The sequence below is a fragment of the Mytilus galloprovincialis genome, chromosome 2, assembly GCF_965363235.1.
Source record: "Mytilus galloprovincialis chromosome 2, xbMytGall1.hap1.1, whole genome shotgun sequence".
Taxonomy (NCBI): Eukaryota; Metazoa; Mollusca; class Bivalvia; order Mytilida; family Mytilidae; genus Mytilus; species Mytilus galloprovincialis.
The window spans coordinates 9,830,227-9,848,572 of NC_134839.1; the positions used below are offsets into that span (position 1 = coordinate 9,830,227).

The window sequence follows — 18,346 nt, forward strand, 5'->3', positions numbered from 1 at the left end:
TAAACAGTCATTTAAATAATTTAAAAAGAATCTAAATTGAAATTAAAATTTGTCAATAAAAATCTTTTTGACCAAAGTTCATAAGATTTTAATTCAATTCTTAGAATGACACTGTAGAATCATTGCCTAAGATATACAGTTATTTCTTATATATAAAATTATTTCCTCATGAAACCTTCATACATTTCCCAGTAAAACAATGCTACATAAACATCACACTTATATTGATACATAATAATATACAGTGGGGATCAGAAAAGGAGAATCTTTTGCCTAATGTACACAAATATTTTCTTATCTATTTCTATAACTGCAATGAATTAATAAAATTGAAATACATTTTTTTGTTTTAATTAAATAACAAAATCTATATTAATCTAACAAAGATTTTTTAATCTGATTTTTCTCTAGGTATGCCCCTTTATAGCACATTGCATGCTTTTTATCACATTTGATCTGTAAATTATGATAAGGGTCCCCTTTTAGCTCACTGTTATAAGATCACCTGAAGAATTCTGTGAGATATTTACTTTCTGAAGACTTAAAATATTTACTTCTGAAAATGAATGTAAGTTAATATTATAATTATTATTTATTAATTTGTTTTATATCTTGAAGATTTTTAATTTTTGTTGAAATGTGAATGTTTCAAATCATATTAAAAGCATAAGGGAACACAAATTTAGACTAAAAATGTATTAGATTGTCCATGAATGTATCATTAATTTTGTTTACAAATTAACTATTAAATGATTGAGTTATCTCCCTTTAATTATATTATTTTAATTTCATGAATTTCAATTATTCATGACCTTAATGCTTTTAAAAGACTGATAGCACTTGGTAGCATTCTGTTTTTATTAAATAATATTTGATTTCAAACTTTCTCAAGAAGCTATAGTCATGTTTGCTAAATGTGATTTCTGAATAATTTAGTATAATATAAATCTTGATAAATTTTTATGTAGATATATGATGCAGGCTCTTGAATTAAAATTTGGTTGATGGTTATATTTTCCTGAGGAAATATTAGATCATGAAAAATGATTTGAGTGGTTTGCTGTTGATAAGATCCATCCCCCCCAAAAAATAAAATTGAATTAAAACTAAATAGATGAAAATGAAAATAAACTCACTAAAATAAAACCCCATACACATTTGAATAAGTTGGTTTTATTTTTTTTCAAAATGAAAATAAATTATGATTGTGTGTTTTTTTTTATTTTCAGCCACAGCCACCAGGAGCTGGTAAGTGTAATTATGTATTCATAAGATAATGCTGATTGGAATATTTTAGATTATATGTGTAAATCACTGATCACTTACTGATCTGTAAATTAATAATAAACTGCCATTGTTTACATGATCCATATAGCACAGTGAATTAGCGATTAACAGGCTAATTGTAAATAATGTGATTATCCATAGGTTTATAACAACCAATCTGTTTGTGGGCCAATATGAAGTTGTGAAGGTGATATGTTGTCAATCGCAGAAAGGGAAATAATCCATCTATATACTATCACAAAATTCACAAATTAGAGAGGTGTGTGTGGAATGAGTTACTTGGAATGAAAATTTTTTTTCAAGCATGCAAACGGCTTTCCTAAGACGGTATATTTATTTTTACTTAAAACACTTCCATGAAATCTATATTCTGATTTTAATCATTTTTTTTTACCAAAAAAAAAAAATGACATAAATTATTAAATCTGATGTCAGTGGAATATTGTATATTTGAAAATCTTTTATAGATAAAGCAAATTTAATAAAAAAAAAAAAGGAAAATGATAACAATATTTTAAAAATTTAGATATACAAATTAATATATCAAATTCACAGAAAAAAAGAAATATCAAACATTTATAGATATCATGTCATGAAATTAGTTTATTGTCCCAATAAAGTCTTAAAATTATAATGACATAATTTGTGGTAATATCTCTAAATGATTTGTTCTTTTGTCATATCTTCTCATAAATCATATATATTTTACTTTACTCACTAAATTGGTGGAAAATCACATATGATGTTAAGTTTTCATGAGGCCAAATCTTGGTCTATACTAACACCTTCACCTTTCTGTGTGATCATGAATCATCTTGCTTATGCACTGTGAACTGTATATGAGTAAATCACTACACGTACTAAGTATATAGCAGGCACTTTCAATTTCTCTAAAAAAGTAAGTGTAAAAATGAAAATTTTGATGGTCATATCGCTGAAGAGAGTAAATAGTTAAATAGCATTTCTTTAAAGCTAAAACCACCCAGCAGATTTGTAATTGCAATTATTCATTTGAAAAAAACCCTGTTAGTTTAGTTTTTTGCTGGATTTTGTTACTGATAGAAGACACAGAAGAAGAAATGCAATCTAGGTAATTGTGCACCTAAATTTTAAAAGGCCTTTTCTGAAAATAAAATATTGTTTCTCAAATGACCAGCAGAATTTTCATTTTTTAAAGTTTTTGTATGAAATCCATTTTTTTTGCAAAACTTTTCTGTTTTCTTTTCTCATCATAAAGCTCTTAAAAAACTAATCATTTTACATGTATAGTCATGAGTCAAAGTGGCTGAAGAGAAGCAATGCTTGACTTTCAGAAATGCCTGTCAAACTTTCTTTCTGCTTGTAGAAATTTTATAATGGAAAATCAGTTATTCTAAAATTAGAACACTGAAATGTCTAACTAGTAGATGCTTTAATTAAATTAGTTATTTGAAAAATAAAATGTAGAAACATGTCAGCTGTTAGACCATGTTTATTTCATTTGAGCCCTGCCTTTTAAGCATGACCTTTTTATCCTTTGACATAAGCATGACCTTGGAATGACCTTGCATGTTTGTTTAATTGCAGAAGTTGCTGAAGAAGTGATAGAGAAAGATATTGCACCAGAAAGCTCGACAACAACAGGTGACAAAGTCGCAAATCCATCACATACGGAAAAATTAGATGCAGCGGGTACCTAGCGGATAAACTTTTTCACAATGATTTAGATTAGCAGTAGATAGATAATATGTGTACGGATTTTCAAAAGCTCAGCCAGGATCACAATTAACCATGGAACATTGACATAAATTTTTAATGTTTCAAAACTTTGTCTATGTATCTCACATAAAAATAGGGAAATTGTCGTATATTGGTTCTATTCTTTAAAAAAAACCTTACAATTTATAATAAGTTATACTTATTCACACAGGACTAGAGACTTATTCTCTTAAAATATTTGTATTATAAGGGTCATTGAATATAAGAACTTATTTTTTAATGCTGGATATATGTTTGCCAGTTAACAGAAATGTTCATAAAGATTTTTTTCAAAAGATTAACATTTGATTCAAATTATTAAATCAGAGGATTTTATTTGCAACACACAGATTATGTTCATCTCTTATAACTATGAAACACCAATAGCTATCTTAAATGTAGATAAAAGGAGTTGTAGAGTATATCTCAATTTGACAGCAACACTTTGATAAGAAAAATACAAAAGACATCTGAAAGGTTAATTTACAGGTCTTCAATAATAGATATGCAAGAGTCTCAACAATATGTTTTGATCTACAGTCTAGAAAAGTTGCTAACAATTTGTTAGATCTATCAAAGGTTAGTCTTCAATCTCAATTTTCTATGGGACACAAAGATGCAATTATTTTGTGATAAAAACAACTTTTTAATTCTAATATTGACACTTGCTAAAATTGATGTCTCATTTTCCATATTTCTCACAATACATGTCTGTTTGATGAAAATGTGTATTCTCTATTTGTGGTTATAAGAATAATAACATTCAGGAATATATGTTTGTTAGTGGTCTGATACAAATATTGTGTAATACTCACTCTTGTGAAATACCCCCAACAATTATATGAAATATAAGTTCAGTGATACTATTGAAAGTACTCTAATTGCATGATATTTATGCAGCTTTGCTGTTGTTTTGAAAGAAAAAAAATACTTTTATAAATACATTTGTACCTCAAATGAAATAAGATCTTAAATAAGTTATTTGTTTTTATCACAACTATGGTTTAATTGTTAGATTCGTTATTCTATTGAATTGCAATTCTATAATAATAGTGAATTTGATACCTTTTTTTTTTAAATTGATGTTCTTGAAGAGATATTTTGTTATATATCTAGAGGGAAAAGAGAGTAGCATCTTTGAAAAAAAGAACCTTAATTTGCCATGTCAATTTTTAAATAACAACATATCTTCAACCTATCAAGGCTTGCATTTATAAGGCAGCAGTTTTTGTGTTATATTTGCCTGTCCAGTTCCACGTTTTTGTGTCTTGTCAATTACACATTGTAAAATCTAACTGTTTTGCTTGTATTACATATTTGAATCTCATTTCCCAAACAGTGTACACATTTTCACTATTTTATGATAATCAGAACATTTGTTTTCAATACATTTATACTAAGATACCTAAGTCTTTGGTTTCTTTAAATATCTGCTTTTTCCTTATGCTTATATTGGCTAGAAAAACAATAATTTATATATGGTCATAATAGTTTCAATATGATGGCTTTGACTTTTGTCATATTGACTCAAATTTATGAAAGTGCTCACTTTTAATTTGCTCATACAAATGTATAAGATTTATTTTAATCCCAGATTTCTATACTAAGATCAGATTCAATTTTATTTTTATAAACTGCTATGCCAAATTATTGCAAATCTGCATCATTTCAATCAATTTTTATAACTAAGCAATTTCATAAACACATATCTTTATACTTATATAAGACCGGTATTATATGCAATCAACTTGGATCAGCAAGGCATGTTGAAAAGGACTCTGGCATATAAACTTGTGAATGGTTTTCAGTTGAAGTTTCATAACATTTTACAAATAATATGAGTATGCTGTTCTTCACAGTACATTGTTCAAACTGGAAGAGTAATAGAGAATGACCATAATAAAAAAAGAAGGGATATGTATGTTAAGGTGGTACCCAACACTTTCACTAAAATAAATTTGGCTCGTTTAATTTTCATAAAACTTTGACAAATTATTTACTTTGACCCTTTTACAAAAATATCAAAAAATCAAAAAATTTGAACCAAGCGTTTTATCAGAAAAAACTAGCAGTTTAACAAACACTATTTTTGATCGTTGTGAAGCTTTATATTGCCTTCACAAAGCAACATAATTAAAACGTTAAGCTGATATTACAGAGTTATCTCCCTGTAGTGTTAGGTACCATCTTAAACCAAAACTCTTTTTGAGACAAATATTTTTATTTCATTGTTGATTTATGAAATGTTAAAATGGGTAAAAACCAAGTTAGAAACCATTTTTATTTTATCTCTCTTTAATATGTATGTGATATTCTTAGTGCTGTGATATTCATTTTATTTTTTAAATCTTTATTATATTTAGCGGCAGAAACATACATTATTTGTCTTAAAAGAACTGTGATTTATATTTTAATTCTTCAATTAATTGTCTTGCATATTTAAACACACCCATAACATAGTAATGGCTGCAGATGTAACATTGAAGATGAAATTCATTTCTTGACATTTTTTTAAGGCCTTTAATTAAGATTTTTTTGGGAGATAGATAATTTTTTATCAGCTCACGACATTTTCATTTTAAATGTCTTAATTTTGTATAACATTTTTATTGTAAAATTAACCAAAAAATTAATTTCAAACATTCTTGGAATATGATATCGGGATTCGATGGCTGTTAAAGCTTTTATTAATTGCCAATGAGAACATTTAAACTCTTTTGTTCAGACTCTTTGAGGTAATTTGCAATTACCAATGAAAAGAAAATAAAAAACTTCTATATATAGAACACAGTTGTAAGACCTTGAATGGACATCTCTTTGTGTATACTTTTTCATTATTGCAAGTATAAAAGCCAGTAACTCAATTGTTTTAAATTTTTGTCTTGTTAAAAGTTGTTTACATTAAATCAGAATGAACTTCTTCCAGTGAAATGGTTTTGTTTAATGAACAGTTTATGTCTGTTACAATGTATGGGACATGTTCCAAGTCATTTTCAAAGGGAGGTAATCATATTACTAAGGAAGTTAATCTTATAAACAATCAATCTTTTATCATCTTTAGGCTATATTGCTTTGTATAAAATTAATATATGTGTCAATTCTATTGTTCATATGCTATGTTGCAATTTTTTTTATAATATTATTGTTTTATTTCTATAAATAGAATATATATGATTATTGTTAAAATGGAGACATCTTTCATGAACTTTATAAATAAAACTAAGAAAATAATTGTGTATTTTAGAAGCCATAAACTGTGTTTGTTGTCGCATGGTTGTCTGTATTATAGAAGGTTTTTGGTTCTATCCATGGCTAGATCAAACTAAATCCAAGAAACTTGGTTTCTGCTGCTTCTCCAAGCATTAAACAGTAGTAATTAAAAAAATATAAAAAAAAAAGATGTGGTATGATTGCCAATGAGACAACTATCCACAAAAGACCAAAATGACACAGACATTAACAAGACTTTAAAGGCAAAAGTCTGAATGAAAGTGTCTGTTGGGGTTGTGGGAAGCAGTTTGTTTTAACAATGACTTGATCAAACTTGGTATCTGTTGCTTCTCTGCACAGCACATCATTAAGGTGCAGCACATTGATCATTAAGCAGTTACAGAAAAGACTGATAAACCCACAGATTCAAAATACATTTTATCTGTAGAGGTTGACCAGGTCTTTGTCAGGACTTTGGGCTTGTGAGCAACTGATTCAGTATGTTAGACTAGTACACAAAAGAGTGTATTTATTTAACCTTGTATGTCGCTGTGCTGGATATGCATGCAATAATTCCAGCATGACATTAATCAAGCAGCTGCATGTAATAATGTTTTTTCATTTGAATAATTTAAATCACAGACTATGATGTATTTGTGATTAAAATAAACGTATTTGGGTAGGCAAATCTACATATAATGCTTTCTTTATATAAATGATGGTCGAAGGCCTTCACAGGGAAGACATATATAAATGATCAGTATGGATATCTTGAATGCATATATCTGTTCAGCTTATATTCATTATCCATAAAGTTTATCTTGTCACTGTGGCTTATGTGTACATGTTTAATGATAATATTGGGTCACTTTGACCCATATTCTATGCATGAATGACTGGTGATTGTTTATTTGATGGTCAGACCTGAGCTAACAATGAAGTTACAAAAGGTAGAGAAATGACATTTGATTCAGGAGCATAAGTGACTCTAAAACCATATCAATACTTTAAACAACATTAAGGTCTTAGATATCATATTTTAAGACTAACTTTACCTTATGCTCATCATTAAGTATTTCCTCAGAAACATGCCAATCTCTGTATAATCTAGCTAAATCCTTTGGTACTATACTTGTGTTTTAATTCTCAACTCCTTTTATGGCTACAAAAAATAGTGTTCCATTCCTCGAACATATTTTTTGTTCATCATTGATGTCTTGGTCAAGCAGCCATGCTTTAAAAAATTTGCCCTTTCCTAACCATTCATATTGATTTTGTCCATCACTGATGTGTTGTGTTATGCTGCTTTTGTACAATACAGATATATTAAGCAAAAATAGGTTACCATGACTTACATTTCATACTTAAGTGCCTCAGTATGCTTAAAGGGGCACTAGCTGTGTTTAAATTCGTGTTCACCATTTAACTCAAATTCTCATATTTGATTTATAACATTGTAAATCATTTATCCAAATTATAAAATGTCTACAATAAACAATTCACAAGGCATGGGATCAATTATATGAAGCTTTGTTTCGTGTGTGTTTTAGTCTAGACACCATCTAATTAACTATCGAGTTGACAACCCACGACCTCTGATGACCATATAAGAGATATAAACATAAATATAGATATGAATAGATAGCGAAATCATGCAATTGGATTTTTTCTAGGTCTGTTTAATTACATTTTATAGATTAAAGATATATGTTAATCATCGTTTTTACCTGTATATGAATGATTTTTTGAGGATCAATTCAGACAATCAAATGATTTACCATTGTTTCACTTTCAATGTTGACATTCTTTTTCTTGAAATAACTTTTACACACACTATTAATGTCTTATCCATCTTTAGCTTAGGGGTTATAATGAAGTTCACATGAACAATGATGAATACAGATTCAATGAGGTCAAATTAGTCACTTGCAAGTGAATAATTTATCATCAATGTTTCTTAGCTTATTTTGACAAAATTGAACAATACTGGCTGCTAAAAGCGAATTATTATTTCACTTTTTTAATTTCTTTATTGATTGAACAAAAAAAAATCATAATTTGAATTTTTTATATCTCATAACAAGTGCAGCTTGATGCTTTGAGGTTTAGATAATTTGTTCATTTACTTCGGTAAATTCAATGGTTTGCCACAGTATTTTCAAACATGCAGTCCTGTTCAGTTTTGTGTTGAGGTTATTTCTCAGAAACTACGGGTATTTTATCATTAATATTTGGCTTCTACAGATTTTTTCTAGATTTGTTACATTGGGTCACTTTTTTTAAAAATTGGATGACTTGGATGAAGTAAGTTTTTCATTTGATCCACCTAAAAGGGATTTGATAAATAATAATCTTATTTAACAAAAGTGTATAGCAAAAATATTTGTAGATAACCAGTGCTTAGTTGACAGTTATAAATAAAACCCCTTACTGTGCCTCATTTAACTCATTTATTTAAAATATATGCCAACTGTAAATTTAAAGTTAATGGAAAATTAATTCTATCTATTATGTTTACCTTTCCTTAGATTTTTTGTTTTTTTTTTATCTGAGTTGCCGTTTATAATTCTGTTGGTAAAAGACTAAATATTAAAAAAAAATAAACTGTCAGAATAGGTAAAAGATAAAACTATTCAAGAAAAATTAAAATGTCAGCATAAATATTTTAAGTTTCAATTTACATTATATTGAACGATAATTACTTCTGTCTGAGACTTTTATGTACACTGGGCCCCTGGCTAATATGCCATAATGGGCATATAATGGTAGCTCATCTTTCTATGTTATAAAAAGATGGAGACATTCACATTATAATTTATAAAGTGATATAAAATAACCAACAAAGAAAGTATAATACTAAGGAAAGCAATACAATATAAGGGAATGTAAAGGAGAATAGAAACCATTAGATCTAGACTTTCATACTAAATTATGTTTTTCAAAAGCATGAATGTCATATTTAAAATAAGGTTAAGAAAACACTGCTATAAAAAGTAAAATGAAAGCTTTTTAAGGACATATATGCAATATGGGTTTTGCTCTTTATCCTCATACTTGCTCTTAGGTGCAAAGTTGTCTGATTGGAATTCATACCTCATCTCCTGTTTTATATCAAAAATTTTATTAGTTCTACATTGTGAATTAAATTAAGTCATGAACCTTGGCTTGAATGTCTGATCTAAAAAAAAAAACCTGATTAAAACTAAGCATCACAAAAACTTGAGCACAAAGCTAATCAATTTCAAAGCAGTGAAATGAGTTTCTGGCATCTACATTTGAAAATGCCTGTACCAAGTAAGGGATATGACAGTTGTTGTCCATTCGTTTGATGTGTTTTATCCTTTGATTTTGCCATTTGATTAGGCACTTTCAGTTTTAAATTTTCCTCGGAGTTCAGTATTTTTATGATTTTACTTTTTGATATTCATTGTGGATGTCCATTGTCATTTTGTTTAACAAAATTTTCTCATATAACTACTGAACTGATTGTAACATATTTAAACTAGCTGTTATTTTCAGTAAAGTGGTCAACTTCAAAATTGTGTTTGAAGGCCTCAAATACCTATTATTATGTAGAAAATTACTGTTAATAGTAAAATATGGGCAAAATGCAGGTCTTCCTATTTTCACACAAGATGATCACCATTTATACTATTAGTAGAAGTTTACGTATAATAAATAAAACAAAAAATATATTTGATTACTATTGTTTGCTTTTATCAAAGAACAAGCTTATTTAAGTTCATTGACAACCAAGATGACCATCTAAAAACTTGTGTAGAAATAAAATAGATGAAATCCAGCATATTAGACAATCACAATTTTAACAATCCTAAATGAAATGTTTGTAAAAGATGGTTCTATTTAATATGTCTGATTCCCTATCCACAAAAGCTTACATATTTTTCAGTTAAAGAAGAAGGCAAAAAAATAGTCAAATGCCAAATGTAACCCATCTTAGAAGGAATGTATTCAGGTTGTCTTATATACCTAAGACTATATCTTTTTCCTAGCAATCAACTGCTTAAAAATGATGTCTGATGCATGTACATGGCAAGTTTTCTGCAAATACTTAAATAACTATGTGATAAATCACTGGCAATTTAAGACTGATGTACTTTTGAAACTGCAAAGATTTTTAGTATTCCTCCACAATTAAGAAAATGAAAAAAATGTATATATTTATGTGTAATGGGAGATAATTCTTATTATAATTACAGAAGAAGCTTTAAAGAGCACCAAAGTGGTTTTTGTTCTAGGTAAGTCAGAGTTATTTCCCTTTTGTGATGAAGAATAATTTCAAGCAAATTTCAGTACACCATTTTTGTTTATCTGTTAATTCATAAATTAATGTTTAAGATAGTATTCAGAATAACTGATAACTGAAAAATTAATAGACAGATAATGTGGATACATATAAGTTACTTAGATTGATTGATTGATTGATTGATTGATTGAAAAATCCTAAAATTTCAAAGTGAATGAGACTTAGGATGCATGCATGGAATACCATAACAAATGTCTAAACAGGCACATGGATTGAAGTAGGTTGATGTTGTAATATGAATGATTTTGTATTGCCTCAATAAATATGGTTCATTCAAATTGTGACTTTTACTAAGACGAGCTCACTCTTGGTAGTATTTGATTATTGTTGACAAAAATAATAAGATAAGGTATATGATAACCAATGAGTCAACTCTCCACCAAAGACCAAATGAGTTGGGAGGTTAGCATATATAGGTCAATTTATGATCTTTAACAATGAGAAAACCCAAGCTACATAGCAGCTAGGCTATAAAATGCACTGAAATGTCAAAGAATTCTAAGGAGAAAATTAATGGCCTGATTTATGTATAAAACAATTAACAAAAAACTAAAATGATATACACCAACCAATGACAACCACTAATTACAGGCTCCTGACTTGGGACAGGCACAAAATATGAAGGGGTTAAAGATGTTTGGCAGTCAGGGTTGGAGGTGGGGATGCATGGGACACCAACCATCCACCTAACCATCAAAACATTATTATTTGCACATGTATAACTGCTTTTAAATCTGACTCACTTAATTCTTTTTTAAAGGCGGTCCTGGCAGTGGCAAGGGTACTCAGTGTAAGAAAATTGTTGAGAAATTTGGCTATACCCATCTTTCAACTGGTGACCTCCTTAGGGCAGAGGTCGCATCAGGGTCAGCACAAGGGAAGAAACTTACAGAAATAATGGAGAAAGGAGAACTGGTACCCTTGGTAAGATTTTATGTCTCAGATATGAAAATCATATTGCAATCATAAAAGTAACCATATTAACTACATCCTATTTATTAGGTCATAGGAGATGGCACAAAGTACTGTCACTCTCCTATGCATACAAATGACTAAAACAGTTCTACAATTATATTGGTAAAATGTCAGACAGCTTCACATGAGTGTTGGCAAAGTCTTCAAAATTGAAATTAACAATTTAACAAATTTTTCCATATGGTCATTTTAGAAATGCTTTGAGTTGACAAGTCATGAATATAATGGTGTATTGATCACGTTTGCAAAGAAACTAACATTTCCCTCACAAAAAAGTTAAAAAAAATTAGAAAGGGCACTTTTTTACCCCCCAAATTTTTATCATATTTTTTTAGTTTTCTTCTTTAATCAATTGAACATTCTTTTAAACAGGAATATCAATAATTTCAGAGCATATTAAAGTTTTCTACAAAGGCCCACTCAAAGATAATTGATCCCCAAAAGCTCAAGTGTTTCAATATCTTACCACAAAAAGATTGAAATTGAAGAAACAAATAACCTTTGCAAATAAAGATAAATAAAGAAGTCAAATAAGATTTTAAAAATTCAATTTTCAGGAGGTTTACTAGAATCATAGAAATGTTTGATTGTTTACTTCATTGAAACATTTTGATGTTTTCATTTAAAGGAAACAGTCCTTACGTTGTTGAAGGATAATATGATTGCCAGAGCTCCAACCAGTCGAGGATTTCTCATTGATGGATATCCTAGAGAAATGGAACAAGGAGTTAGATTTGACGATGAGGTACTACATATGAAAAAGAAGATGTGGTATGATTGCCAAAGAGACAACTCTCCAGAAGAGACCAAAAAAACACAGAAATTAACAACTATAGGTCACTGTAAGGCCTTCAACAATGAGCAAAGCCCATACCGCATAGTCAGCTATAAAAGGCCCTGAAATGACAATGTAAAATAATTCAAACGAGAAAACTAACAGCCTAGTTAGTAAACAAATTATAAAAAAACATTGAAGAGTATAAGAAGAAATAGTATACTTAGAAGATATTATGCAGAAATTAAATTTGATTACTTGTACATTTTCAACAAATAATATAGTTTATATTTATGCAGTACATTAAATACTTTTAATCATTATATACATAATTAAAATAAACACTGCTTTTGGGACATGGTAATCTTTGAAGACATTTCTTCTTCAGAACAATTGTTGAGGGTAATTTAATAGTTCTGTACCACATAAGGCCCTCTAAAGAGAATTGTGCAAAATATAGATATAATATTGGCTAGTGGCAATTAAAAAACAAAAAGGTATATTATAAGTGTTTACAAACAATCTTTCCTTTCTTATCTTTTTTTTAGGTTAGAGAAAGTGACTTTTTATTGTATTTGACTGTTTCCGAGGAGACAATGACCTCTAGACTTCTGGGAAGAGCACAGACAAGTGGACGTGTTGATGATAACGAAGAAACAATTAAACAAAGACTGAAGACTTTCAGTGAAAACAAAAATGCTATTATTGAATACTACAGCAAGGAAAATAAAGTGGAAAGGGTACTTTTCTTTTGGTATTTATATAGAAATCCAAATTCTGGGACAATTTTAACAGTTACTTTATACCTTTAGTGATTTCACGAATAATCTTACAACAAAAAAAATATTCTTTTAGTATTAAAGGTAACCTGGCCGGTTTCAAGAATTTTTAAAGGGAGAAAACTCTAACATTACATCAGTTGTTAAGATAATCAGAACTTGTTATACTGATATATATAAAAAGTGGGAAGTTTTGATGCATTTATATTCCTATATGGTGGCTAGTTATCCTGAAGCTTCATATATTTTCTTTTCTTGCAGATAACGGCAGAGAAATCAGTAGATGAAGTTTTTGCAGAGGTTGTGAGAGCATTTGAAGATAGAGGGATTACAGCCAGTAAGAGTTATCTACCATTTATACATTGATGTGAATTATTATAACATTGGTTGCTATGAATTACATTGATTTCCCATCAAAATAAAACAAATAATTTCACATGTGAAATAAACATGGTTATTTCATACCTCTGACATCATGCAGGGTTAGAGGGTTGCTGCTCTCAAGAATGCTATTAAACCAAGAGTTGGTTGACCGTTATGGTATAATCACAGATGGTATTGGATATGTTCCTTATGTCGTAACTACTTCCACTTCCCTTTTTACTACAAATGTGACCTACCGAATTAGACTATTTACTGGGTTTGTAATAACATGAGCAACACGACCAGTACCACATGTGGAGCAGGATCTGCTTACCCTTCCGGAGCACTTGAGATCACCCCCAGTTCTTGGTTGGGTTTGTGTTGCTTAGCCTTTAGTCTTCTATGTTGTGTCTTGTGTACTGTTTGTCTTTTTATTTTTATGCCTCATTTATGGGCATTATGTTTTCTGGTCTGTGCGTCCGTTGTCTGTTCGTTTGTCCATCCGTTCGTTCGTCTGTTCATCTGTTCGTCCGTCCCTCTTCAGGTTAAAGTTTTTGGTTGAGGTAGTTTTTAATGAAGTTGAAGTCCAATCAACTTGAAACTTAGTACACATGTTCCTTATAATATGATCTTTTTAATTTTAATGCCAAATTAGAGATTTCCCCCTATTTTCACGGTCCATTCAACATAGAAAATGATAGTGCAGATGGGGCATCCATATACTAGGGACACATTCTTGTTTAGTCTTGGCGTTGTCAGTTTATTTTCAATCTATGAGTTTGACTGTCTGTCTGGTATCTTTCGCCCCTCATTTTACAACAATAGCAGTGTTGTCAATAATGTCAGATCAAAACAAAATGTGAATGCATTGAAAAAGATATAGTTCCTTATATTTTCTTCGTTAATTTCATAAAAAAAACATTTGCCAATGTAATAAAAAGAATAACTAATCAAAGAATTCATGGAAAAATATTTAAGTCGTGACCGAACAACACTGATAATTACATGCATTCGTGAATTAATGTATTTTTCAGTCACACCTTGAATATTTTTCTCTATTTGAATTCTTTGATTAGTTATTCTATAATCATTGTCTTAGAGTATAATGTAACATTTTTTCATGCCATTCTTTACTGTATTTTGAGTACGTTGCAATTAATCCCTTGTCAAATGGCATAAATAACAGCATCTAAAATGGAATCAAAAACATATACCATCCCCTAATATAAAACTTGACTTCATTTCAGCAATCAGCTAGAATTCTTAAGTGTCTAACCTTTACAAATTTATATTCTGTGTCATTTTATGCATGGCATTAGTTTTATACTTGTTCAATGTACAATCAATTAAGCATTATAGAATTTATAGTGATATTTATGATTACAAGATGAAATCAAAGATGGCCTTCAAGGTTTTATCAATTCTAGATAATTAAAAAATGTTCTGAAAATTCATACTAAGAAAAATGATTTCATTTGATTTTTTTTACATAATGCTAGATAAAATAAACATGCAAAAATACACTGAAAACCTAATTTTAATGCATATAAAATCTGATTTAAATTGCTGATTTGCTGATTTGACAAAATATACTGGTTATCTTTGTTTCTTGTTATTATTCTTCCACATAAACATTAAAGGAACATTTACTTATCATTGTATATTTTTTCAAACTAGCATGTTGTCAAATTGTAAATTTTTTATTGGATTATTTCCCTTTGATAATATTAATCAACCAAGTCAATCCATTATGTAAAAATGCTGCTCTGTTTGCCAGACAAAATGTGAAGTATTTGAGTTATTTTATACATTTTATATTTAAAAAAAAACCAACTGGTTATCACAAAGGAAATCTGGGTGAAATTTCTTCCTAATAAAGTTTATGTTACGTCCCCTAATGAGTACACACACATTGTCATTTCAAATGTACTTTTGTAAAAAATATATCCCTTATTTCACCATTAAATAGGAATTTAAAACTACTAAATTTGATTTAAGGCTGTTGTAAAGATATAGAGACCAATAATGTGAAAAAAAATTCCAATGTTAAACTTTTAAAAATGATGAATTGCCACAAAATTGATTATGTATATAATGAATGAAAAGGGAGGAGTTGCAAAATTCATAAATTGGACTAAAAAAGGGGGAGGGATAATAAAATACATGTACTTCTATCAAGAAATTGTGTCATGAACAAGTATGGGGAATTTGCTACAGTAGACACATATTTGACAAAAAGCCAAGAAAACTAATATAACAGCTTAAGTTGCGTATTTCCTATATCATGTTGTAAATTGTTTGTAACATGATGTAATATAATTGATGATAGTAACAAATTTACACTAATCAAGATCTTAGTAATTATTGCTGAGGGGGGGGTGAATAATTAGATAATAGGTCATCAGGTCATAACTCGAGGGGGTGGTCTTAGCTTTCCTTTTTTGTGAAGTATTTTTCACATATTGTAATAGGATGGCACATTGCTATATAAGCAAAAATATTCAGAAACTTATATAAACCAGAAAATCTAGCAAACCCATGGTAACATTTTCCTGTCTAAACCAGATATAAGTGGAAGCATGTTCATATATCTAAAACAAAAATTACTGCATGGTAGCACTTTCTTGTCTAAATCAGACATAAGTGGAAGCACATTCATACATTGTATATCTAAAACAGAAATAGCTGGTAGCACTTTCTTGTTTAAACCAGCAATAAGTCAAGGCACTTTCCTATATAAGACAGAAATTACTGGTAGCACTTTCCTGTCTAAACCAGAAATTATTTCAATTCTTATTAGGTGGCTAGAATTTCCAGTATTTTTCTTTTACAAAAGAAACAATTAATTTTTTATGCAATATTCCTGCAACTTCTTCAAAAAGTGTTTAAATGTTATTAAGAACTATTCCAAAAAGTAAGGAATAGAAATCAATAGTCTTAGTGAAACAATTTTTTCTCAGAATTTTTGGTTTCTAACAAAATTTTATTTTTTAAAGCTCTCAATAAAGTTATTCAACGCCCTCAAGCAAAGTTGATCTTAGAAGGATTTGGATATTATCTTTTGGTACTTTTTTATCATTTAGAACTTCATCTGATTTTGTTCATTTTCATCCTTGGCTTTCAAATATTTGATTTTGAATGTTCCTGATGAAGTTGTATCCAGAAATTTGCCTCAGACGCATAAAATTTATAAAATGTGAACTTGTTTTTATTTTTACCGAAAAATTGACTACATGGACAAGAAAATGTTTAACACATGAATAGTTTCTGGTGCTTTGATCATGTCAATGTTGTAGTTATCTCTATTCTACCCTTCTACCAGTGCTTTAAAAAGGGTCAGAAAGGTTTTAAAAAAAATGGCCATGAGTGTGTTTTTACACAGCTGGTTTAGACAACCTGTCCCCCTAAAAAAGTTCACACAAACCATCAAGTAACCACTCAAAAACTATTTTTCCTGAATTCACTAAAACCCATAAAATTCATAATTCTATAGTAAATTTTTATGTTTTAGTTCAAGTTGTACCCATTATACAAATATATAAGAAACTCTTTTATATCTGTCTTTACACACCCCTAGATAAAATGAAATGAAAAATGTTAAAAATTACAATTTTCTATCTTTTCTGATTTTCATAGTTTTTTAGTTACCTTATATGATTAGTTGTACAATGTATAACTTTTGAACTTTCAGTGCAAAAACGTCCAAAAGTAAAGTTTGTTTTGAGTAAGTTTACAAGATTTTGACTACGCAATCTCTGCTTTACAATAAGTGATATAGTAAAACCATATTTAAATATCTGATAAGAAGTTTTTTAATGTTATTTTATTTATGTTTAAAAATATATGTTTCTTTATTTAAAATGTTTTAGTACTGCTTGATTCATTAATATCTCTGGCTACCAAAGAGTATAAAAGGGGTGAATAAAATCAGCAGTGAAGATTTTTAGTAATATTTTTGATTATATCAAGCTGAAATTTCTGTAAAAATAAGGCAATGAAATGTAAAACTTCAAAACTCATTTAGTTTGATATTTATAGGTTTTCAATAAAATATTTTATTGGGTATGCCTTTATCATTAAATGTCTAAGATTTTTAACATTTTTTACCAACCATTGGCAGATCCAATAAGCTTTCAATTTAAGGATGTTTCAGATAATAATTATAGGTTTTACTATGATTGAATTTGACAGTGTCACTCTGCATCTAACCAGAAGTCAATAATTAGGCAATGGTTACACATAGTGAACTTCTATTTAAACCAACACTTTGACACACTTTGTAAAGTAATATATTCACTTTCACTCTAATAGTCAAATGCAGTTTTGCAATTTTTGTCCATGGAATCTTTTTTAAATGGTTCTAACTGTTACAAATTTAGATTTGGTAAAGTAATGAATATGGACCCTTTTATCTACAAAAAAAACCCATGTCCATAGGTGTTTATTAATCAATTTATTAATGAAAAAATTAATTGATTCCTTTATCTATATTTTCTTTTCATCATTGATCTTATTTTATTATTTGTGTGTGTGTGTGCACATTTTCTTTTTTTTATATCCCTTTTCACTGTTGAAATAAAATTCAAAGGAGCAACATAGTCATTACAAAACTGCAACTGTTTGTAGATTTTGTAACTGAAAAAGATTTACATTAGCTTATCTGTTTTCTCAGTTCTTAAATTGTGTTGTGTGCAGGATAGGGTATACAACATGCTAGAATTAATGATGCTTTTACATATGAAATTTTGAGTTGCTAATGTTATATATTCTAGGTGTATCAAATTTGCATTGATCTCAAAATTTCCTAAAGCAGGTACTTTATATATCACCTGATCCAGTAATGTTTTAAACAATTTCTTGTAACCAAAACAACTGACAAAATATTTTCTGGTT

At 29.0% G+C, this 18,346-nt stretch overlaps 1 protein-coding gene across 4 annotated transcripts in view; it reads left to right on the plus strand.

Moving 5' to 3' along the window:
* Positions 1–18,346, plus strand: part of LOC143062851 (uncharacterized) — a 46,723-nt gene that overhangs the window by 14,319 nt on the left and 14,058 nt on the right. For 3 of the 4 annotated variants that reach the window (XM_076234662.1, XM_076234660.1, XM_076234663.1), the window contains 7 exons: positions 1,230–1,248; positions 10,455–10,493; positions 11,322–11,485; positions 12,165–12,281; positions 12,860–13,051; positions 13,352–13,427; positions 17,145–17,177. In XM_076234662.1, coding sequence (XP_076090777.1) covers positions 1,230–1,248; positions 10,455–10,493; positions 11,322–11,485; positions 12,165–12,281; positions 12,860–13,051; positions 13,352–13,427; positions 17,145–17,177 — 640 coding nt within the window. The remainder of the gene's footprint in view (positions 1–1,229; positions 1,249–10,454; positions 10,494–11,321; positions 11,486–12,164; positions 12,282–12,859; positions 13,052–13,351; positions 13,428–17,144; positions 17,178–18,346) is intronic. The other variant, XM_076234661.1, reaches the window with a different exon arrangement.